Source organism: Lithobates pipiens, unplaced genomic scaffold, assembly GCF_037356315.1.
Source record: "Lithobates pipiens isolate NorthernLeopardFrog02 unplaced genomic scaffold, aLitPip1_a1.2 Scaffold_8, whole genome shotgun sequence".
Classification (NCBI taxonomy): domain Eukaryota; kingdom Metazoa; phylum Chordata; class Amphibia; order Anura; family Ranidae; genus Lithobates; species Lithobates pipiens.
In genome coordinates this window covers 310,347,301-310,372,157 of record NW_027507903.1, presented here as the reverse complement: position 1 = coordinate 310,372,157, position 24,857 = coordinate 310,347,301, and the positions used below count along the sequence as shown (strand labels likewise).

Sequence of the window (24,857 nt, the reverse complement as noted above, 5' to 3'; positions counted from 1 at the left end):
ACGTAAAAAGACCGCAAATTTTGAAAAAAAATGATATTTTCTACTTTTTGTTATTAGAAAAATCCAATAAACTCAATTTTAGTCATACATTTAGGCCAAAATGTATTCAGCCACATGTCTTTGGTAAAAAAAAAGTCAATAATTGTATATTTATTGGTTTGCGCAAAAGTTGTCACATCTACAAACTAAGGTACGTTTTCTGGAATTTACGCAGCTTTTAGTTTACGACTGCCTATCTCATTTCTTGAGGTGCTAAAATGGCAGGGCAGTACAAAACCCCCCCAAATGACCCCATTTTGGAAAGTAGACCCCCTAAGGAAATTGATAAGAGGCATGTTGAGCCCATTGAATATTTTATTTTTTTGCCTCAAGCGATTGAATAATGACAAAAAAAAAATTTTTTTTTTTTTTTTACACAAAGTTGTCACTAAATGATATATTGCTCACACATGCTATGGGCGTATGTGAAATGACACCCCAAAATAAATTCTGCTGCTTCTCCTGAGTACGGGGATACCACATATGTGGGACTTTTTGGGAGCCTAGCCGCGTACGGGGCCCCGAAAACCAAGCACCGCCTTCAGGCTTTCTAAGGGCGTAAATTTTTGAGTTCACTTCTCACTACCTATTACAGTTTTGAAGGCCATAAAATGCCAAGATGGCACAAAACCCCCACAAATGACCCCATTTTAGAAAGTAGACACCCCAAGCTATTTGCTGAGAGGCATGTTGAGTCCATGGAATATTTTATATTTTGCCACAAGTTGCGGGAAAATTACAAACTTTTTTTTTTTTTTTTTTTTTCACAAAGTTGTCACTAAATGATATATTGCTCACGCATGCCATGGGCATATGTGAAATGACACCCCAAAATAAATTCTGCTGCTTCTCCTGAGTACGGGGATACCACATATGTGGGACTTTTTGGGAGCCTAGCCGCGTACGGGGCCCCGAAACCCAAGCACCGCCTTCAGGCTTTCTAAGGGCGTTACAGTTTTGAAGGCCATAAAATGCCAAGATGGCACAAACCCCCCCCAAATGACCCCATTTTGGAAAGTAGACACCCCTAAATTTAGGGGTACACTAGTGAGACTAGGTAATAAATGGCGGGTGCCCTGAAACTATAAAAAAATAACTAACCAACCAGCGTCACCTGTAACAGTTATATGGTGATCACAGGTGAAAGGGTTAACTAGGGGGCAATCAGGGGGCTTTATGCGGTAGTATATGGGGGTCCCTGGCGCTATAAAAAGCTGCGGCGAACCTAAATACCTACCTGCCTAACTAGCGTCACCTGTGACACTAATACGGCGATCAGAAAAATGATCGCTTATTAGGCTGGGTTCACACTGGAGCGATGCGGAAACGCCGCGAATCCGCGGCGGGTTCCCGCATCGCATGCCTCCCGGCGGCAGTTCACACTGCCCTATGCGAACTGCTGGGAGTGTCAGTGAAATGTTACTGACACCCCCAGATCAGTTCGCATATCGCAGTGCGATCTGCAAACTCGGATCGCATGGTGTGAACACCCATGCGATCCGATTCTGCTGCGGGCCAAAAAAAGGGTCCCGTGCGAATTTGCGGCGGGTGCGGCGGGTGTGGCGGGTGCGGCGAATGGCTGAACTCAAGTCGCACAGAGATCGGATGTGATTTGCACTGCAGTGCGGTGCGAATCACATTCGTTCTCATAAACCGCTGCAATGTGAACCCAGCCTTAGTGACACTGGCGACGGGGGGTGATCACGGGGTTAAACCTTTATTGGGGGGGTTAGGGGGGTACATTAGAACTAAAGGGGGCTAACTCTAACTGCCCTAACAGTTATTACAGTCACAAATGACACCAATGCAAAAAAAAAAAAAAAAATGACATTGGTGTCACTGTGACTGGGGGGCAGGGGTAATTGGGGGGGTGATCGGGGGGTAAAGGGGGGGTGTGAGTGTGCCTGGCATGTTCTACTGTGTGTGTAGAGTGTTGGTGCAACTCACCGATCCGCTCTCCTCCGTGTCGGAACGAAAAATACCGACACGGAGGAGAGAATACATCACTTCCTCTCCTGTGTTTACATTACAGGAGAGGAAGTGATGTCACGGGGGATTTCCATTCGTCGAGAGCGATCGCGAGGGGGTGGCCATGAATGAATGGCCGCCCCCTCATCCCGGATCGCTCTCGAAGGAATGCCGACCGCCGCAGGCACCGGGGGGGGGCCCGATCGGGCCCCCCACCCGCGGGCAGGCAGGGACTTATATATACGCCCATATGCCTGCCCGTGCCATTCTGCCGACGTATATCGTCGTGCGGCGGTCGGCAAGTGGTTAAAGGTTTGCTAGTAGCTTTAGGAAAAGGAAAAAGTTGTGCATAGAGACTGATAAGCTACACTCCACTAGACATATAGTGCAAAAACCTGTAAAACAATAATGTGGGGCTAAATTGTGGATAAATAAAATCATACAGAGAATTGAACCTGGAATGTTCAAAGTGTGGATATATAGTGAGTGAACAACCAATAATAAATAAAAAAGTGCTAAAAAATGTGAATAAAACAGCATTCAAAATTTCTTAAATTCAAAAGTGAATACTATGAGGCAGTCCATCTTGGAAAATAAAAAATGTGCATAAAAGTCTCTCATGCTTTTTCAAGATAATGAAAACTTGGTCTTAAAGGTGCAATCAGCAAGTGATAAGGTTGACACGCTTATCAGAAACAATGGACACACGTACTGTACATCACATGGGTCAAACAGGCATTCGTGAGGATATACCTCAATGGGTTCCGCCACAAGGAGCCCCATCCAATATTAAGTAAGAAGTTCCAACATCGAGACACAGACTCCAGAGTGTGCAGTGAACCACATTAGATGTTGCAGCAATCCATGGTGGTGCCCACGTTAGTGGTAAAACGGCGCTAGTTTTAACAGTGCTTTACCGCTGTTATAGTGGCACTTTTTGGCCACTAGCAGGGCATTTTTAACCCACCCCCGCTAGCCAAAGTGCTTTGCACACGCTTCGGCAGGGGCGGTGCGGGAGAGGTGTAGACACTGCTCCCAAACTGCCCTAAAGATGCTGCTTGCAGGACTTTTTTTCCCCTCCTGCAAGTGCACCAACTTTACAGGAGCTATTTTTAAGCTAAAGCACCTGAAAAGCTTCCCAGTGTAAAAGGTGTATAAAGAAAATAATTCCAGAGAAAAGACATTGATAATACCTCCACACAAAACTCAAATGGATGCCTCGATGGAAAGACTTAAAATATAATTACATAATATATGTTTCAAAGAATAAAAATAAAAAATAGCACATTTTGAAAAATATAAAAAAAAAATTATTTATATATAATGAAATTACATTAGACACATTTTACATGCTATTGAAATAGTTCCCATTCCTAAAGAAATAAAACACATTAGTGAAAAGAAATGCTAATCAGAAAGTAATTATCTATCACCAGTTACTCTTGTTCCAGTATTGTTAGGTGTTTGCCATATCTGGAAAAATAGTCTACCTCTTAGATTCTGTTATAATTTAAGGAAGATTCAGAACAACAGCCAAAAATTTGTAGATTGCTGCTCTATATTTACATGTTCTCTGGATCAGATATGGGTTTGTTTGCACAAAATACATAAAGCACAAACATGCCAGTTGATTACTGAGCACACACAAAATAAAAAAAGGTTTTAGTTACTGCATGGCTCTGTAAATATAATGTGTAATCAAATACCAAAATGACTAAGCCCTATTGCTTCATCTGCAATATCGCCAAGAAGCAGCCTTCTTTTACAGTTGATCATTTTCAGATATTAAATTTACATGCAGAAACATTTTCCTTGCTGATATCCATCATCACAAGTCCTCTCTCTTCTGGCCACGTATGCACAGTAGAGACCCATAGATTACTATAAAGATCATATTTCTGCATCTCCTGAACAGGAGGCAGAGGTAGACAAGTCTCAGAAAAGTAATTAGGGCTCTACTGTGCAGGCGCGACTAGGAGAGAGAGGACTTGCAGGGTCGGATATTATTAAACACCAGAGGCCTGGAGTGTTCGATCATAGTAAGCAAATTGGGAGGTTGGGTTTCTATTAGGTCAGAGGAGGAAGGCAAATAGAATAAGTGCGCTTTGGATTGCATTTATTCTCTAAAGAGACACCGTCACCTTGCACATGCACGGAAAAGTGACAATGTCTCAGCATTAGCCTACAACAATATATATGACTGAGGGACATCACCACTTCCCACAGGTGCTGGCAGTGGACATTTATGAGCTAGCTGTGGAGAAGGAAGGTGCAGTGGAGAAGCACTTGAAACGGGAATATAACTGTGTCATCTGGAAGGGGAAGAAAGGGCGTAGTATCAAAGACAAGCTTCTCCTCATCATCCAGAGACTGACAGCATCTTCCAAGCATTGGCTTTCATTTTTTGTCTCTCTTGGTGCTTGTGTGTATCCCTCTGGGAGCAGCTACATGTAAGATTGGAGTTGTAAACAGAAGTTCACATGAAGTTGAGACTCCATAGGTCCCGGCAGAAACCCACATACCGGAAATCCGCCAGCGCAGTCAGAGGAGCATGTAGAGAAGAGAAACATTTTAATATCCCTTTAACAATGGAATAATTTTTTTTTCACCTGAAATGGGGATTTTGCTGTTGAAAGCCTTATTATTTCATAACTCATAATTCTATCTCCAAGTGTTGTATTATCACCTTTTCAAACAGCTCCTCTTTCTACTCTCTCTTTCTCTCTCTTCCTCACTGAAACTAAAAGTTATTGTCAGCAAGACGTTAGTGGTACCTATTACAGTGCATTAAAATCAATCAAATGTTATGAGCTTTAAATTTAGCTGATCAGTAAGGTAGTGGCTTTAGTGAATGAAATCCTTTTTTAACAGAAAACAAAGGAAAATAAAGCACAGTAAAATAAAATACTGTGTTATACTTTTTTTTGAGTCTAATGAGCATTTATAGTAAAAGCATAATAAAGGCATATTGGGATAGGACTGCCAACCAAATGTGCAACTTAAAGCCTAGTACATGTGGGCCGAATGTTGGAAGGCATCGGCCAGTTCAATAGAAACCAGCCATTATTCGGCAGTGTGTACCAGGCTTTAGTTTAAGAGGGTTGAATGAAAAAAAAACTAGCAGTGTGTACCAGGCTTTAATCTAGGAGACTTTCTCACAGTTTTTGACTGCTACCATCAAGTAGGTTACCTGACTTGGTCCTGACTTGGTCACACAGGTCTGCAAACCAGTAATGCTAAATGTAATTATTAAATTATTAATTAATTATTAAGTGAGTTAAAAAAATATGGAAAGCATTGAGGAAATGTACATGCATGATTGCAAATGTAAATTATGTTTTATCTGTGGTGTGCAGAACAAAAAATTGTTAATATGACAAAGCAGAAAATAGCAACAGAACAACTCAGTCATTCATGGAACAAATGGTCTTTATTCCCTTTTCTTTTCTTAAAATTGTATTTCAATATTTGATACAAAAATGCAGCGCACTGACTCTACACATATTACTACTGCAGAGCACAGTTATATATCATACATGCTCAGAACCTGTGTTGATAGGCTTTTGTTTGCCTCCAAACTGCTTCTCTCTCCACACAAGACAATCCTAATGCAAAAGCAGCTTGATGCAGCTTAGAAAGAGGTCAAAAACCACTGTCAAAGAACTAAATGATCTCAGAGCCCTCTTAAACTTCTATCAAACACAAGATGGCATGCACCTTATAGCAAGCTGCATTTGCCTATTGAGATGATCCCAGAGTGAAATCAAACCAGGCTCTAAATTTAACAGGGACTTCTCAGATATCTGAGACAACAGAATGAATTCTGTACATCAGAGCTCACTTTAGCCAATTATATAATCATTTTAATCAACATTAACAAGAAAAATCTAGTTTGAGTAATGACTTTGCCTTACTGTTATGTCAACAAATGCTTTCCCCTTTATCCATGTCATACCCTGAGTTACTGTATAGATACCCCTCCAGTGACAACTTTGAGGAGTGTTCAGTTCACAGGTGTTAAAAATTTATTTCCATTGTTCCAGTGCTTTAATGTACATACATTGTTCCCTGTTAACTCTCAGCAAGAGCCAGGACGTTTGTTTCTACTAGTTTTCATTAAGGGGTCATGCACATTGCTGATGGGGTCCCCTTCTAAGTGATAAGGTGTGAACTCTCTTCACTTCATATCTATGCATATCCAGTAGGGAAGCAGGCCACATGTACATAAACTTTATTCTGTAGCAAACACTACATTTCAAATATGTATCATTTCTAAAACAGAAAATCTACATTATCTAGCTTTCATAAGAAAGGACATTTAGAGATCAGGCACCCATGGTGCCAGAAATTACATCTAAAATCTTCATCAAATCATATGTAGAATTATTTACATGTGCATACTTAATTAGGAATGAACCAAAATCAGGTTTCCATAGCAGCATGGTGCAACTTTCCTACTGGCACCTTTAGGCAATCTGGTTTGTGCATGTTATATTGTGGGTGGGTATACCAATCTGGAAAGCACCTGTAAGCAATCCAGGAAAAAAATGCTACTACTGGATAGCTTACAAAAATTCATGCAATGCGATTTCAGTGCAAATTCTCTGCTGTTCTGATTTTCTTGGCAATTGGCAGACCCATTTAATTATAAATGGCAATACCAATTGAAATGTAACAATACAATTTTTATGCAATAAGGTTGAACTTGCAATGCTTGCCTATGATAATTTTTATTTTGAGGTATATGTTGAATGGGCATGTACATTTGCTAGTGCCAAAACACCACAAATATGAGTGGAAGCATTTTGAAGCTTTATATACTGTTTCTTAAATCTCCAACAAAATGTTCTTCACTGTTCCCTGTTCATGTCACTTCAAAACTCAAGCAATTCTTGTGTGATATGGATAAGCTGCACCCCTTTTATTCACATGTGTGAATATGGACATCACCAGGATACTTTTCTAGCTAGTGCTTTAAATGGCAGGCCGTAAATCATCATCATGCTGGGGAGCCTAGAAACCAATGATTTTCCCCCAGCTTCATTCAGCTGCCAGTTAGGAGATTTAATAGCTGAAAGCTGAAGGTCAATATCGGTGCAACGGCCGTATTTGGACAATGGCAGGAATCTCAGCAGCTGAATGGACAAGGGATAAGACATTTACCTAGCCAACTGTGTACTAGCAACCAGTGACATTAGGACACAATGACTGTGGGTGGGGCCTGATGGGAAACTCTGAAAGACTAGTTCCCCATCAGATTGGCCTGCCTTGCAATTGACAGCGGACAGCAGTGGGAATTTAATATGGCTGATATTTAGTCCAATAGGGGTTAGAGCGTTCACCCACTGTCTTTTAAGGTCAATCAAAAGGGAGGCAACCCGGATGGGGAACTAGCCTCAGAGTCCTGCATCAGGCTCTACCTACCATACAACAACATTTCTTGCCCGTTATGCTTGTTTGTGTATTTTGTGCAGTGAGGTTAGTAATGCTGAACCTTTAATTTTGTCAGGCTCAGCATTAGTGGGCTACACTGAGGATGAAGTGTCCAGAATGGACACTCTACCCTCAGAGCATGCCACCTCCTTCAACAAATCCATGTACCTGTTCCCAACAGGTACATGAATCTGTCGCAAGCACCAACATCTCTTGTGTTGAGGTACAACGAAATTCTAAAGAGTTTCTATGGCACTCATGAATTTCACTTTATGGGCCTTATGTATAAAAAGTGCTATAACAATAAAGGTTTAGAATCCTTCATTTTTTTCAACTTTGAACTACCGAGATAACAGCTGAAAGCTGACTGAAGACATTTTCTTGTTAGCACATTTTTTCTACCTTGAGGAGCTTCAGATAGTGTTTCCATATGCCAAGAATCACCATAACTTTGTTTGACACTTATGGCCTAACAAAATGCTATGACTATATGCATTAGCTCTTATTACTCGGATTACAAGTTATCAACTTAGTTTGATGCATTTTTCACATAATGAGTAAACTTGTACTACATTATTACATAAGCTTGTGTATATAAATAATTGCGCTCCACTGTTCTTAAAGTTGTGGCTGAGGCTAATTTTATATTATCTAACCAATATGCTAAATGTTTGGTGAGACTGCAAAAATGTAAACATTTATGATTTTTGTTATGTAAAATTATGAGTAAGAACATTACAGCAATTCACTTATTTTCAGTTAATAGATTAGATTTCATTTTTGGGTTTTTACTTGTCTTATTTATGAGTGGCTTCACTATGTCCATTCATCACCGTTGCAAATAAAAATCAGTCATCCTTTTCACAAAAATAATTTAATTCTAGACAATGCAATAACAGATTTCTTCATGAAATCATTTATATTCTTATGATTTAAAATATGTAAAACAATGATAATAAAGCATTAAATAATACACTTAACATGTATTTATTTTTAAAAACTGCTTTTCGGATTTTAGTAGAAAGTTGCTTTATGTCAATTGTCAAGTACAACCTAAATTCATTAATGCAAATCTTCAGTGTGGATTTTAGAAAGTGCATATTTTAGTTGTTGTCAATATGAGCTCTAATGGTCTTGTCTTCTTTATGAATAGGTATGTTCAGGTTTTGTTATATGGAACCAATCCTGAAACAGCCATAACATGAAAAGCTCTTGACTGATATTGACTACATGTGTGTAGTGTCTATGTCAATGTGACTGTGCCCCAATTTCACTCATTTGTGTCTAAATGGGCAATAGGACATTTTGTTTTAGCTAGTTCTTGAAATGCCGGGGGATGGGGGGGGGGGGGGTAAACGCTAAAATTATACATGTAGCTGCAATTAGTTTCTAGAACTATGGTTCAGAGCTAGAATGCTGTTCTGAACTTTCCTTCAGGTCTCGTATTCCCTCATCACTTCCTTCAGTCTTAACTACATTCACACCTTTCCTTCTACTCTGCATGTATCTGATTAAGAGCTGAGAAATCTTCTTTGAAGGGAAGAAGTCTGGCCACAAGATCAATCACTAGCTATGCAGCGCCACTGATAAGCATAATTCTGAGGCTGATATACGTTCAACAAGTTTGTCCTTTTCTAACTAAAAGGAAAATTGATCACAGATTGGTCTACCCGACATGACATTTGGTCCTTCTTTGATCTGTCACTTGCAAGTTAAATGTCCTCCTTATAGCTAAAATGCATTTTCTTATTGTAAATATACAGATTTGTGTATTCTTATTTAAAAATAATGATATCAAGATTCAGGAATTATTAAGTAGCTTACACACATAGTAAGGACCAGAACTTTCATAAAACATTCCTCTTACAAGATTAAAAACTGGATTTTTTTTTTTTATGTTCTGACATCATTATACTTATTATGACATGAACAACTTCCATCAGCTCAAGTGTTCCTGGGACAGCCCAGACTATAACCAAGTGGGTGTAGCTTTAGAAATAGGTTGCTTTAGATGCATAACGTAGCACACAGGGCATGATCTGGGTGGATCTGGGGTGGATCTGGGGTGGATCAAAACTGTGCCAGAAAAAGTTAGCAACAGTGGTTGATGTTTCTGAACATGCAATGTTTAATTGTGAGTGCTGGTGACATCATAAATAGATCACTGCTTTTCAGTTTAAAAATAGATAATGATGTGCATCATAAAAGTGCTTAGAGATTTTTTTGTTAATGAAACATAAGCTTGGAGATTTACATTTCTCTGTGTTTTGCCGTAACACTGTCTTTCTGGCAAATATACCTGATGATTCATATAAGGGATATTAGAGTCATAAGCTGAAAAACAAACATTAGCTGTAAAATGCTTTGCAAATCTCTCTAGTACTGCGTGGGATAATGAGATTATCCTCTTTAAACCTGAGATGCTAACAGTGTGCAAGAGCTCTGTGCAATGAATGACTCAAGGTCGTGTATCAGCCCATATGCATAAACAGGGCTGCACTTTAGGAGAAATAACTTTTGTTATGTTCTTTTCTCTATGGTAATACCCAGTAACCATTTCAATGGATGTGGCATGGTTGGTTACAAGAAATAGGAGGGATGTGGGATTTCCTCTTTATATTAGACAATGGTATGCATAACATAGTTTCATTTATATGCTTGATTCCTGCCAAGTTGTAGACTTTATTTAATGCTCTCCATCACACAGGAACTTTCCATATACATCTGAAATTTTCTCCATGAGCAGCAGCTGAAATTCTTCATTTCCAACTTCAATAGCAGCAGCAAGGGCCAGGCAGAGGTAGGTAGCTGCATCGTCAGCATCCTGTTAATAGAAAAAGCAAACTGTTTATTCTAAGCGTAGCAATACATTATAACACAGAGGCAGCGCAATAAGCAAAAATCTATTTTAAGTTTATTAATAGGGTACCGCAGGGAGCAACAAGAACATAAGAAGTACGCTATCCCACAGTTACCAATACTTTTTTTTTTCTTTCATCAGTTTAGAGAAGTCAGAACAGTAAAAGGTGATTAACTGGTTATTCTCTATTCTGGGATTCTGCACTTTCCCTTTTCTTTATTAAACAAGCATTAAGTGGCGTTAGTTTGTTTTACTTTTATTAATTCGTTATTGATTTAGTAATTTCTTCCAAATCTTTCACTTTTCTATTAGGTATATAATTAGGCTCATTAAAATACATCACAGCAATAAGCAAGTGATTGGCTGAGTCAGAGATCGCGACGCCATCCGCCAACCTCCCCTTCATTGTATGAGCATCTTATGAATGCCTGAGCATTATTCAGCCCGACTCAATTTTATCCTGGGTATAAAACGGATTGTCCACATCCCACAGCCAGAACACAGTGGTGTATATAGTATGTAGCCAAGGCTACATGCAGTTTATACATCACGCACATCGAATGCGCCTGTCAGTGTGTGAAACAGTTCGTTTGAGATAGTTGGCCCAAATAAATTACAGTGTCAGTAAACTTTTCCCTACTCTATCCAAACCAGAAAAAATGACTTAGCACTTTAAAGCGCATCTAAAACAAAAAATAAACATTTATCAAATGACTTGGAGTCTGACATAATGGCCCAGTAGTAGCCTTGTTCCCTTTTTTTTTTTTAAACTGGTAATTCTGCCAGTAATGCACTTCCTGTCTTAGGGTGACAGCGCTTATTGCATTGTATCTATGTAGGAGCAGTGTTGACACCCTAGGACAGGGGAAGGCAACCTCGGCCCTCCCGCTGTGGTGAAAGTACAAGCCCCATAAGACATTACAAGACCTTGACAATCACAGGCATGACTCCTAGAGGCAGAGGCATGATGGGATTTGTAGTTTCACCACAGCTGGAGTACCGAGTTTGCCCACCCCTGCCCTAGGACATAAAGTATGTTAGAACTACAGGACACCATTATATAGGGACAAGGTGTTCTTTAGTTCTCAGAAGATAGCTAGGTAAGCCAATAACATTATTTGAAATATTAATTCACTGCACAGGTAGTTGAAATGGTACTGAATTTCTCATAGGATCAACAAGTATTCTCTTGCAGAACTTGTTCATAAAAGAAAACCAATGCAGCCACTACATCCAAGGACCAGTAGGCTATAACATATAATGTTTTTGTTCTTGGGTTTAGATATCCTATATGTACTGTTGTATTACAATGCAGTAATTCAAAAGTACATATAGGGATAATAAAACATTATATAGGGATAATAAAAAATTAAACGTGCGACAATTAAAAAAAAATTATAAACATACATACTCACCTAGATGACTGCAGCATCAATCTGCAGCTGTCCCCCACTGGCTCTACACCGAGATCTGGCCAATCAAAGACCATTGATTGCTCAGCTCTCAGGTCCACTCTGAGAACAGAGTGGTGACTGTCAGCTGAATCTGGGTCACTGGAATGCAGAACTAAGTTCACCCACAGAACTCCTGCGGCCCACAGGAGAAATATGACCAAAAGAACGTTGGCCATACCTCGCTTAAAAAATTAAAACAAGGGCATTCCCATTAAAAAGTATGTACTGCAAAAATTAATTATAACAGCAGGTGCAGTTTTCTCCTAGTCTCACAAATAACTGTTGATCCTGCCAGTAAATGTCTCCTAACACAGCTTTCAGTGATGGTGTTGTAACTATGTTACACTGTTCCCATATTTAGAACAGAGTTGCCACTCTCATGTTGACCCTGCTGGCTTTCACCACAGTGGGAAGAAAAGATGTAGCAGGGGTTGTGGCTATCAGCCTTATCACTGCTGATTCACAAGTCTGTAGCTTGTCCATCTGCAGCTGGCCACACCTAGTCCTGCCCGCTGCTTTCTGCATAACAGCACTGTCTCTGTAGCTGAAACCCTCCCACTGTGATCTGCAGTGTTTGGGAGGGAGAGCATGTAAGACATAAATGAAGGAGGATTTGGATCAGTCAGGGAAGGTAAAGGAAGTCTGTTGTATACTTTATGAGGATTGTGTGGCACATAGCAAACAGATTTGGTACTTGATTAGGCTGTGAAACAGGAGCCTGAGATGTACTTTAATATTTGTAAAAGTAAAAACATACAAAAAAAAATGCTTGTGGACATGCTTGTGCAGTAGGACACAGTGATTATATAAATAATATAATAATATATAAATAAGTGATTATAAAATGAGATAATATAAATACAAATTCCCTAAACAGTTCTTCAACAAAGCTCTTACAGAGTTCTATATATATTATCTCTAAGACAAGTGTCACCTTTCTCCTATTGAGTGCGATGTCACCCAGACGCCAATAGACCTTCACATAATAGGCAGCCTCCACTGCATGTTGAATTGATGAAGAACACACTGACAGCGCCTTGAGGTAACAGTACTCTGCAATCTCATAAATCTGCAAAGTGTAGTAAACTCCTGCCAATCGATGGAATGCAACCAGCTCTTGTAATGGATCCTCTGAAGAAACAAATAAAAAAGATTTATTGTGACAAATTAACATTTATATGCCTCAAATGTTGCATCACTGTATAAAACAGAAAACCAGAAGAGAAGAGGAATGACACTAGGTAGACTTGATCTGGAGGAATTAATTTGTAAAAATTATACAGAATTCATACAGAAACAGTGTTGGATTTATTAGGATTCTGACCAAGGACACGTATGCAGCACAGTTCTGACTTCCTACCCAACCTGTGGCAATAATGATGATTGATAGCTCTTTGGGTAATAAACCCCACTGCTGCCATTCTATTCTTATGATATGGGGTGTAAAGAGTAACTCCACTTTTGTTAAGAAAACAAACAAACTGTTTCTCTGAGGAAATCAGTATGCTCCACCTATTTTTTTGGATACTGATTTTGAATGGGAGTGACAAATTCATTTTATTTAGCTGGTGCACTTGGTGTCAGAAACCATGAAATCAGGCCAAGACAGAAGTACAATTAAATCACACTCGTTTAAAAATAAAAGTAAAAAGAACAAACATAGTCAAAATATAGCCAAAGTTCATTAACTGGAATGGATAGTCAGCCAAGCCAGAAGTCAGGGATCAGTGTAGTGGAACAGCAAGCAGGATCTGGAGCAAGAAGGGATGTCAGCAAAGCCAGTCTTGAACAGGATCACAGGAAAAAGTTTCTGTGATGTTGACCAAGGCCAGTGCTCGACAAAACCCGGTCGCCAGGTCGCATTGGCGACTAGAATCAGCGACCTTGCGCCTGGGGCAGCATAGCTGGGGTTATCCCGTCTCCGTGGACCCCCCCCGCGCGATCGCGTCGGGCCGCGCGATCGCGTCGGGCCGCGCCGCAGGCGGCCGGTAATTGAGCCCCCGGCTTTGAGGCCTTCTGTGATCCTATGGTTCCTTCTGGAATCTGGCGCCCTCTTGTGGTGGCCGTTGGAATTACAACCAACAATGCTAATGGGATTGCCTGCCAGTCTTTCTCCATCCCTTTACTTAGAACCCCTAAACAAAACAAAACAAAAAAAAAAAAAAAAAAAATATATATATATATATATATATATATATATATATATATATTTTTTTTTTTTTTTTATTATTTATTCTAACACCCTAGAGAGTAAAATGGTGGTCGTTGCAATACTGTCTGTCACACCGTATTTGCACAGTGGACTTACAAGCGCACTTTTTTGGAGGAAAATGTTTTTATTTAATAAAAAAAAAAAAGACAACAGTAAAGTTAGCCCAATTTTTTTTTTTTTATATTGTGAAAGATAATGTTACGCCGAGTAAATCGATACCCAACATGTCACGCTTCAAAATTGCGCCCGCTCATGGAATGGCGACAAACTTTTACCCTTTAAAATCTCCATAGGCGACGTTTAAAAAATTCTATAGGTTGCACGTTTTGAGTTACAGAGGAGGTCTGGGGCTAGAATTATTGCTCTTACTCTACCGATCGCAGCGATACCTCACATGTGTGGTTTGAACACCGCTTTCATATATGCGTTCGCTTCTGCACGCAAGCTTGGCGAGACAGGGCGCATTTAAAACATTTTTTTTTCTTATTTTAACTTTTATTTTTATTTTTTTCACTGTTCTTTTAAAAAAAAAAAAAAATGTGTGTCACTTTTATTCCTATTACAAGGAATGTAAAAATCCCTTGTAATAGAAAAAAGCATGACAGGTCCTCTTTTATATATGAGATCTGGGGTCAGAGAGACCTCACATCTCATATTTACACTAAAATGCAATTTAAAAATGTCCCTCTAAGAGCTATGGGCAATGACTTGGAGACAGGTGGGGGGCTGGGGGCTATCTTCCCCTCACTCGTCTCCATGTCAGGCCAGGGACAGGTCCAGATCGCCGTCACGGACCTGGCTCCTAACTTTTTTAGCTGGCTCCTAGATACCAAGCAAATTTGTCAACCCCTGACCAAGGCGAACACAGAGCTCCTCTGGACTGGACAGCTTAAGTAGGCAGTACTGACGAGCAGGATTTCATCAACAGCTGAGTAACTGTGGAGAGATAGGAGCTGGCAATTAGCCGACAGCTGAGCATCCAGCTCAGAGAAGAAAGGGCTGGGCACAGCCCTGACAGTACCCCCTCCTCAATTAACCCTCCCCCTTGGAGGACAACCAGGCTTGAGGGGAAAACATCTATGGAAATAACGGAGGAGGACCTCCGGACCATACCCTTTCCAATGCACCAGGCACTGTATGCATCCACGGAACCTAAGGGAGTCATACACATACTAAAATGAAGGTCTAATGCGTAAGCCACTGGGTTAATCCTTCGAAGAATGCTGAAAGACCCAAAAAATCGAGGTGCTAACTTCAGTAAGGGAACACGAAGTCGGAGGTTGTGAGATGACAGCCAGACCCTGTCCCCAACCTGGTAAGAAGGTACAGGCAGGTGACTGTGGTCAGCATGGAGTCTGTACCTATGATTAGCATGAGGCAAAGCCTCCTGGACTTGTTCCCAAGTGGAACAAAGACCATGGAGATGCTCCCCTAACACAGGAATACTCCATGGAAAAAACGAGTCAGGCAACATGGAAGGTTGGAAACCATAATTTGCCATAAATGGGCACAATTGGGAAGTAGAATTCAAGGCACTGTTGTGAGCAAACTCTACCCACAGTAATAGGTCTGACCAGTTGTTATGATGGTCAGAAATATAGCAAAGTAGGAGGTGCTCCAAGTACTGATTGGCTCGTTCTGCAGCCCCATTTGACTGCGGGAGATATGCAGAGGAGAAAGCAAGCTGAATTCTTAACTGTGCACAAAAGGCTCGCCAGAACCGAGACACAAACTGACTACCACTGTCCGAGACAAGTGGGCAACTTCTTAAGTGGAATACAATGACACATCTTTGAGAACTGGTCAACCACCATAAGGATAACTGTGTTGCCCTGGGAGTTGGGTAACTCCACAATGAAATCCATAGACAGGTGGGTCCAGGGCCTTTTTCCATTGGGTATTGGTTGTAGGAGGCCCACTGGAAGGTTTTGTGGAGTCTTGCTCTGAGCGCACACGGAAGAGGCAGCTTTGAAAGCGGTTACATCAGCACGTAGACTAGGCCACCAGAATTGTTAGCAAATGGCCCAAACTAGTTGATTCTTCCCAGGGTGGCCAGCTGCCTTGGGTGAATGGTAAGTCTGGAGTAGACATGTGCAATTTTTTTATTTCCAAATTCGTTTTTTTAATTAATTTTGACAAATTCCGAATTTTTCCAATTCCAAAATTTCCGAATTTTCGAATTTCAAAATTTGTGAAATTACGAATGTCCGAAATTTCCGAATTTCTGAATTTCCGAAATTCCGAATTTCCACATTTCGAATTTTTGGATTTTAACCACTTCAATACAGGGCACTTAAACACCTTCCTGCCCAGACCAATTTTGAGCTTTCAGCGCTGTCGCACTTTGAATGACAATTGCGCGGTCATGCTACACTGTACCCAAATGAAATTTTTATCATTTTTTTCCCACAAATAGAGCTTTCTTTTGGTGGTATTTGATCACCTCTACGGTTTTTATTTTTTGCGCTACAAATAAAAAAATACCGAAAATTTTGAAAAAAAAAATGTTTTTTTTTGTTTCAGTTTCAAAACTTTGTAAATAAGTATGTTTTCTCCTTCACTGATGGGCACTGATGGGGCTACACTGATGGGCACTGATAAGGTGGCACTGATGGGCACCAATGTGGCACCAATGAAGTGGCACTGATAGGCGGCACTGATGGGCGACACGGATGGGCGACACGGATGGGCGACACGGATGGGCGACACGGACGGACACTGATAGGTGGCACAAATTGGCACTGATAGCTGGCACGGATGGGCGGCACGGATGGGCATGGATAGGCGGCACATGTGGGCATGGATAGGCGGCACAGGTGGGCATAGATAGGCGGCACAGGTGGGCATAGATAGGCGGCACAGGTGGGCATGGATAGGCGGCACAGGTGGGCACTCATAGGCGGCACAGGTGGGCACTCAAGCGGCACAGGTGGGCACTCAGGCGGCACAGGTGGGCACTCATAGGCGGCACAGGCGGGCACTCATAGGCGGCATCGGTGTTATAGTAATGGATGCCAATCAGTGCCAAACAATAATGCATGCCAATCAGTGATGCCCATTGTGGCCACTGATTGGCATCCATTATGGGCACTGATTGGCACCCATTGTGCTGACTGGCACCCTGGTGGTCTAGGGAGGATTATGGATTTTTATTACCTTTTCCCTGGTGGTCTAGTGGTGTCCCTGGTGGTCCAGTGTGGGCATCCTCGGGGGGGCTGTGCTGATAATCGATCAGCACAGACCCCCCCTTCAGAGGAGCAGCCGATCGGCTCTCCTCTACTCGCGTCTGACAGACGCGAGTGAGGGAAAGCCGATCACCGGCTCTTCCCATTTACACTGTGATCAGCCGTGATTGGACACGGCTGATCACATGGTAAAGAGTCTCCGTCGGAGACTCTTTACCGAGATCGTAGTTGCCGGGTGTCAGACTGACACCCCGCAACAACGATCGCCGCGATGCGCGCCCCCGGGGGCGCGCAGCGGCTTATTATCCTAATCACGTCATATGACGTCCGGTTAGGATAATGAAACCACTTTGCCGCCGTCAATTTGTAATAGGGCGGGCGGCAAGTGGTTAAAATTTTCGAATTTCCGAATTTCAAATTTTCGTATTTCCGATTTGCGAATTTTGGAATTTCAGAATTTCAGATTTCCGAGTTTTCGAATTTCCGATTTTCGTATTTCCAAATTTTCGAATTTCCTATTTTCAAATTTTCGTATTTACAAATTTCAGATTTTCGGAATTCCGAATTTTCGTAAATTCGTAAATTAGAAAATCAGAAAAAAAGAAAGAAAATCTGTTTAAGTCTAAATAATAACTAACTATTAAATTATAGGTATTGGAATTCACTTTCAAATTTGTCTGTTAGTGAACGTAACGAGTACGAATTTATCCGAAATTACGAATTTAATTATCTGAAATAACGAATGCCACATCTAACCAAATGGAACCTAACGATCTATTAATAATAATAAAACCTTTTTATTATTATTAACCACTTTCAGACCAGACCATTTTGCTGGCTTAAGACCAGACCACTTTTTGCGATTCGGCACTGTGTCGATTTAACTGACAATTGCGCGGGCGTGCGACGTGGCTCCCAAACAAAATTGATATCCTTTTTTTGCCACAAATAGAGCTTTCTTTTGGTGGTATTTGATCACCCCTGCGGTTTTTATTTTTTGCGCTATAAACAAACATAGAGGGACAATTTTGAAAAAAAACACATTATTTTTTACTTTTTGTTATAATAAATATCCCCTAAAAATATATAAAAAAACTGTTTTTTCTCTCAGTTTAGGCTGATACGTATTCTTCTACATATTTTTGGTAAAAAAAAAAATCGCAATAAGCGATTATTGATTGGTTTGCACAAAAGTTATAGCGTTTACAAAATAGGGGATCGTTTTATGACATTTTTATTAATAATTTTTTTTTACTAGTAATGGCGGCAATCAGTGATTTTTATTGTGACTGCGACATTATGGCAGACACATCGGATATTTTTGACACATTTTTGGGACCATTGTCATTTATACAGCAATCAGTGTTATACAAATGCACTGATTCCTGTGTAAATGACACTGGCAGTGAAGGGGTTAAATAGGGGGTGGCAGTGTAGGTGTTAAGTGTTCCTAGGGGCGTGTTACTAACTGTGGGGGCTTGGCTTTGTGTTAGTGAACACTGATCTCTGCTCAAATCACATGGAGCAGAGATCAGTGTCACTTCTTGCTAGGCAGAACGGGGAGATGCTGTTTACAACGGCATCTCCCCGTTCAGCCTCCCCATGAGACGATCGCAGGTATCCCCACAGCTATCGAGTCTGCGGGCCCCGCGACCAGACTCACGGGGGTCCCGACCGGCACGCGATGGCAGGGCGGCATATAGAAATAAACGTTCCTGTACACCAATATGCCTGCCCGTGCCATTCTGCCGACGTACATCGTCGTGCGCCAGTGGTTAATTATTCATTAAATTTGTTACGTTCCATTTGTTTAGATGCGGCATTCGTTATTTCAGATAATTCGTAACTTCGGATAAATGTGTACTCATTAATTTAATAATTTTGGACTTTCAAATCTTTGAATTACGAAAATCTGAAAATTTGGAAATTAGGAGTTCCGAAATTCGGAATTTCGGGAAACCGAAATTCGGAAAATCGAAAATTCAGACATGCGAAATTCGGAAAATCGAAAATTCAACATTCGGAAATCCGGAAAAATCGGAAATTCAAAATTTGGAAATTCGGAAATTCAGAAATTCGATATTCGGAAATCCGAAAAATGGAAATGTGAAAATTCCTGAAATTTACGAATTTTCGGATTTCTGAATTTCCGATTTTCCGAATTTCGGAAAAAATCAAAAAAACAAATGAAACGAAAATTAACTAATTTTTTGTCAGTGCACATGTCTAGTCTGGAGCAGTACAGAGACTCTCTGGGACAAAGCAGCGGTCTCAAGGTTTCTCAGGTGGAGAATGGACCTGAACAGCAAGAATTTTATCACCCAAAGGAGAAGTGAGACTGGTGCGAACCGTAGCCAGAATATGATCAGGAGGAATCACAGGAACCGGAACTGACTCCAACTTGGAAGTGGAGGAAAACTGTTGTGACAAGGTGTCAGCCCTTACATTCTTAGTACCGGGTATGAATGAGACAAAACTCGTCAAGAAAAGAGCCCATCTTGCCCTTCTAAGAGCCGTTTAGCCTCAGACAAGAATGTGAGATTCTTATGGTCAGTAAGAATGAGAACTGGCACAGTGGTACTTTCGAGGAGATTTCTCCATTCTTTCAGAGCTAAAATGATCGCCACCAGCTCTCTGTCACCAATCTCGTAACTGCACTCCGCAGGTGACAATTTCTTGGAAAAGTAGCCCCAAGATGCATAGCACTCTCAGAGGTAGGACATTGAGACAGAAGGGTGCCAACACCAGTCTCAGAAGCATCAACCTCAAGGATAAAAGGTAACATAGGATCAGGATGTTCCAACACAGGAGCAGAAACAAAGACAGCCTTGAGACTTCGAAAGGCCTTAATGGACTCCGGAGACCAGCTCTGTGGGTTACCGTCCTTTCTGGTCATATCAGTCAGGGGCTTGACCAGAGACGAGAAGTTACGAATAAACTTCCGATAATAGTTTGCAAAGTCCACAAAAGAGGACGTAAACCCACGGGTTGGGGCCACTGTAGGAATGCTGAAAGTTTCCCCGGGTCCATCGAAAAACCAGCAGTGGAAATGACATAGCCCAGGAATTTAACTTGTTCCCCAAGGAACTCGCATTTCTCCAGTTTAAAATAGAGATTGTTCTCTCTTAGTTTCTGAAGCATATGACAGACATCTGTGTGGTGGCTCTCCAAAAAATATGAGGATCGCATTGAGATAAACCACCACACATAACTGCAACAAATCTCGGAGGACATTGTTAATAAATTCTTAAAAACTGCTGGGACGTTACAAAGGCCAAAAAGCATTATGAAATACTCATAATGGCCTGTTCTGGTATTAAACACAGTTTTCCACTCATTGCCCTCCTTAAACCTCACAAGATTGTATGCCACTCTCAAATTAAGCTTTGTGAAAACCGCAGCTCCCTTGAGGAGGTCAAATAATTTGAATCAACGGAATCGATAGACATTCTTAATCGTGAAACGATTGAGACCCCTATAATCAACACAAGGTCTCAGTTCACCACTCTTCTTCTTCACAAAGAAGAAGCCAGCACCAGTGTCAGGTACTCACCAAAGCCGAAGTGCTGAGAGCGGCTTCCCTTGCAGCTGGGTGCACAGTACCCCTGAGGATGGAACAGTGGGTACAGGGCACAGAGAGGCATGGGTTGCCAGCAGGTGACTGGAATGCAGCAGGTCTACTGAAGGAAGAGATGCCCGTGCAGAAGATCTTGGAACTGGTAGAGGTTAACTGCCAGGGGTTCCAACACCTGGAGTGAAGGCCTAGGGTCAAACACAGGTACAGTCCGTGAGACAAAGGATATTCCAGAGGCAGGCCGAGGGTCAAGCACAGGTATCAGTCCGTGAGATAAAGGATATTCCAGAGGCAGGCCGAGGGTCAAGCACAGGTATCAGTCCGTGAGATAAAGGATATTCCAGAGGCAGGCCGAGGGGCAAGCACAGGTATCAGTCCGTGAGCCAGCAAGGCTAAGTGCAGAAAGTCCGTTTAAACAAGCCAGGGGTCAGATCAGGAGAGAAGCAGAGTGGTCTTCAAACAAGCCGGGTCACAACAGGAAGTGGTCAACAGGAACAGGAAACAGGAACACAGGTGAGCTGAGGAGACAAACCAGCAAAAACACAGAGCACATTGATGCCTTTTATAGGACTGTCAGGCCAATCAGGTAAGGCCCATAGCCGTGTGCCTAGGCTTGCACATGTGTGTACATATGCATGCGTCGTTGTGCAGCTCTTCCCCACAGGCGCACGGGGAAGTGCCGACGTTAAAGTCTGGTGATTCTCTGACAACCAGCAGGAGAAGAGGATTTGTGGATGAAATCTCAAAAGTGCATCTGCAACATACTCCTCCATGGCCTTATCCTCCAAAACCGACAAAGGGTAAACCCAGCCATGAGGGGTATGGCACCAGGTTAAAGGTCAATTGCGCAATCATACAGCCGGTGCGAAGGTAAACTACCGGCTTGACCTTTGTCAAAGACATCATTAAAATTGCGGTACTCCTCCGGCAGGGAGGATAGTGAAGAGGTGCACAGTACCTTGGCTACCTTCTGGAAGCATATCTCACTGCATTGTAGTGACCAGGAGAGAACCTCAGCATGGAGTCAGTCAAAAGAAGGGTCATGCCTCTGTAACCATGGATAACCAATAACCAGTGGAAACTTAGGTGAACAAATAACTTGGAATTGGATTATTTCATGGTGAAGAGCCCCTACGGCCATGGACAACAGAACTGTCTCATGAGTCACATGGGCAGGCTGTAGAGGTCTCCTGTCAAGAGCCTCAATGGCAAGTGGAGTGTCACAAAGCTGCAGCGAAATCAAGCGCTTCAATACAAAGGCAGCATCAATGAACAGGCCTGCAGTCCCAAAGTCGATTAAAGCCTGTATCTCGATGGACAACTCAGCCCAAGAAAGGATAACTGGAACCAGGGGCTTATCCTTCTGGATAACTGGGGACAAAACAACGCCACTGTGACAGAACCTCAAGGTTTGGGTGTTCCCTAGATGGGTAGGACAAGACATCAAAAAGTGACCTGCCAGGTGGTATCCGGGAGATCATGAGAAGAAGCAGTCAAAAGGGCCTCATTGTTCCACGCAACCTCTGCTGTCAGAGTACGGAATTCAATGGGGTAGTTGGCAACAGTTCTTGTACTCTGTTCGATGGACATGAGGCACTTGGCAGCAGAAGCGGAGCATGCAGAAACATATGCATTGGACTGGATCACCCCCAAAATGCTGGGGAAACTGAGCAGAACCAGACATACCTCTTATAGAGGTCTTACTCGAGACTGGTGCCTGCACAGAGACTGGAGCAGCAGCAGGGTCGGCCTGCAAAATAGGTTGTACCGGGGTGGCCACAGTGGGAGATTTCAGGTGAGCCGTGCGACTCAGGAGCGTTTATAATGCCATGGCAAACTGATCCATGCTGTTATCCAGTTCATTCAGTCTGGAAAAAATAATACCAACAAGTGGATCGAATGCATCTTCTGAATTCATGGCCTTTGCCTACTGTCAGAAACCATGAAATCAGGCTGAGACATAAGTACAGTAAAATCACTCTTGATTAATAATAAAAGTAAAAAGAACAAACATAGTCAAAACATAGTCAAAGTTCAGTAACAGGAATGGGTAGTCAGCCAAGCCAGAAGTCAGGGATCAATGTAGTGAAACAGCAAGCAGGATCTGGAGCCAGAAAGGATTTCAGCAAAGCCAGTCTTGAACAGGATCGCAGGAGAAAGTTTCTGTGATGTTGACCAAGGTGAAGGCAGAGCTCCTCTGTACTGGATGGCTTAAGTAGACAGGACTGACGAGCAGGATATCATCAACAGCTGAGTAACTGTGGAAATATAGGAGCTGACAATAAGCTGACAGCTGAGTGGCCAGCTCAGAGAAGGAAGGGCTGAGCCCAGCCCTGACACTTGGAGTGCTCTGAAGAGAAAAGCTGCAGTTTCTACATCCCTTTAGATGTGATGAACCCATAGAGAATATCTCACTAAATATGACTTTTTTTACAGAGGATGCCAAAGAACAGAATTGTATCTTAGTTTAGAGTTTTTCAAGCAAGCAGGAAATTAGGTTTCTGGCGGCGCTCTGGAGAACAACCAGGAGCCATATTCCATTGACTTTTTTGAAAATAACAGTGGATGCAGTTTGAAAAGGAATGGTCATTTTTAATAACATGAGTATTTGTATGTGAGATATATATTTCACATACAAATACTACCTTTTCTTCCTCCAAACATGGCGATTTCCCCTCCTCAAGTAGGCACATGTACAGTCATGCCAATGTGAACACCTAAATGATTCAGAGAAGGATTGGGAGGAAGTGCTGTGGTCAGATGAGATCAAAATTGAGCTCTTTGGCATTAACTCGACTCGCCTTGTTTGGAGGAAGAAAAATGCTGGCTATGACCCTAAGAAAACCATCCATACAGCCCCTACAGCACAGAGGTGGAAATATAATTATTATGCTTTGGGGCTGTTTCTTTGCTAAAGGTACAGGCCAACTTTGCTGCATTGAAGGGCCAATGGACAGGGGCATGTATTATAAAATCATGGATGAGAACCGTCTTCCCTCAGCCAGAACACTGAAGATGGGTCATGGATGAGTCTCCCAGCATGAAAATGACCCAAAACATACCACCAAGGCAACAAAGGAGTGGTTCAAGAAGAAACGCATTAAGGTCATGGAGTGGCCTAGTCAGTCTCCAGACCTTAATCCTATAGAAAATGTATGGAAGGAGCTGAGACTTGAAGTTGCCAAGTGACAGTCAAGAAACCTTAAGGATTTAGAGAAGATCTGTAAAGAAGAGTGGATCAAAATCCCTCCTGAGATATGTGCAAATCTGGCCATCAGCTACAAAAAACACCCTACCTCTGTGCTTGCCAACAAGGATACTAAGTCATGTTTTGCTTGGGGAGCAAATACTTATTTTACTCACTTAACTGCAATTTAACTCACTAAACTGCAACTTATTTTATAGCATTTGTTTTATGTGTTTTTTTCTGGATTTGTGGTTGATATTCTGTCTTTAGCACTTAAAATACACCTATGATAACAATTATAGACCCTTAATTTCTTTGTAGGTGGGCAAACTTACAAAATATGCAGGAGATCAAATACTTATTTCCCCCACTTTATATATTATTATTTTTTTTACTCACTATTATTATTCCCATAAAAGTGGAGTTACCCTTTAATTTCTGTAGATAGATACAACTGCTATTTTTCAGTGCAGCAAGGCTTCTCTGAAGAAAGTGGGCTTTTCAGGAGTTATTATTTTAGGGTTTTCATTTATTTTGTGGGTATGTTGATATTTTATTGTAATTTGATAGGACTTTTTTTTCTGGGTAAACTGTTTATCGTTGCACTTTTTTTTCTTTTTTTTTTTGGTTGCAAGGCTTCCCTTAAAAAAATGCAGGATTCAGGGGTAGTATTTGGGGTTTTCATTTCTTTTGGAGGTGTGTGTGTCATCTTTGTTTAGCTTGAGGTGTTCAAGGCAGAGAATTACCTTGTGCATTCAAAGCATGCCACTTTATTTTTTTAAGAAAAAAATAAAACTAATTGGAAAAACATTGCTCCCCTAAAAAAAAGTTAGGAATATACCAATTTGGCATAGTATCCCTGAATAAATCTGTCCTGTTACTAGCCTTGGTAAAACCCCTATCTATTTTTCTGTTAGTAGTAAATTTGGAAATAAAATTTATATT

General features: G+C 41.4%; 1 protein-coding gene across 7 annotated transcripts in view; it reads right to left on the bottom strand.

Moving 5' to 3' along the window:
* Positions 1–5,418: 5,418 nt before the first annotated feature.
* Positions 5,419–24,857, bottom strand: part of SH3TC2 (SH3 domain and tetratricopeptide repeats 2) — a 204,014-nt gene continuing 184,575 nt past the window's right edge. For all 7 annotated transcript variants that reach the window (XM_077472737.1, XM_077472739.1, XM_077472738.1 and 4 more), the window contains 2 exons: positions 12,689–12,885; positions 5,419–10,264 (listed from right to left, as the gene is read on the bottom strand). In XM_077472737.1, coding sequence (XP_077328863.1) covers positions 10,127–10,264; positions 12,689–12,885 — 335 coding nt within the window. In that variant the 3' untranslated portion in view covers positions 5,419–10,126. The remainder of the gene's footprint in view (positions 10,265–12,688; positions 12,886–24,857) is intronic.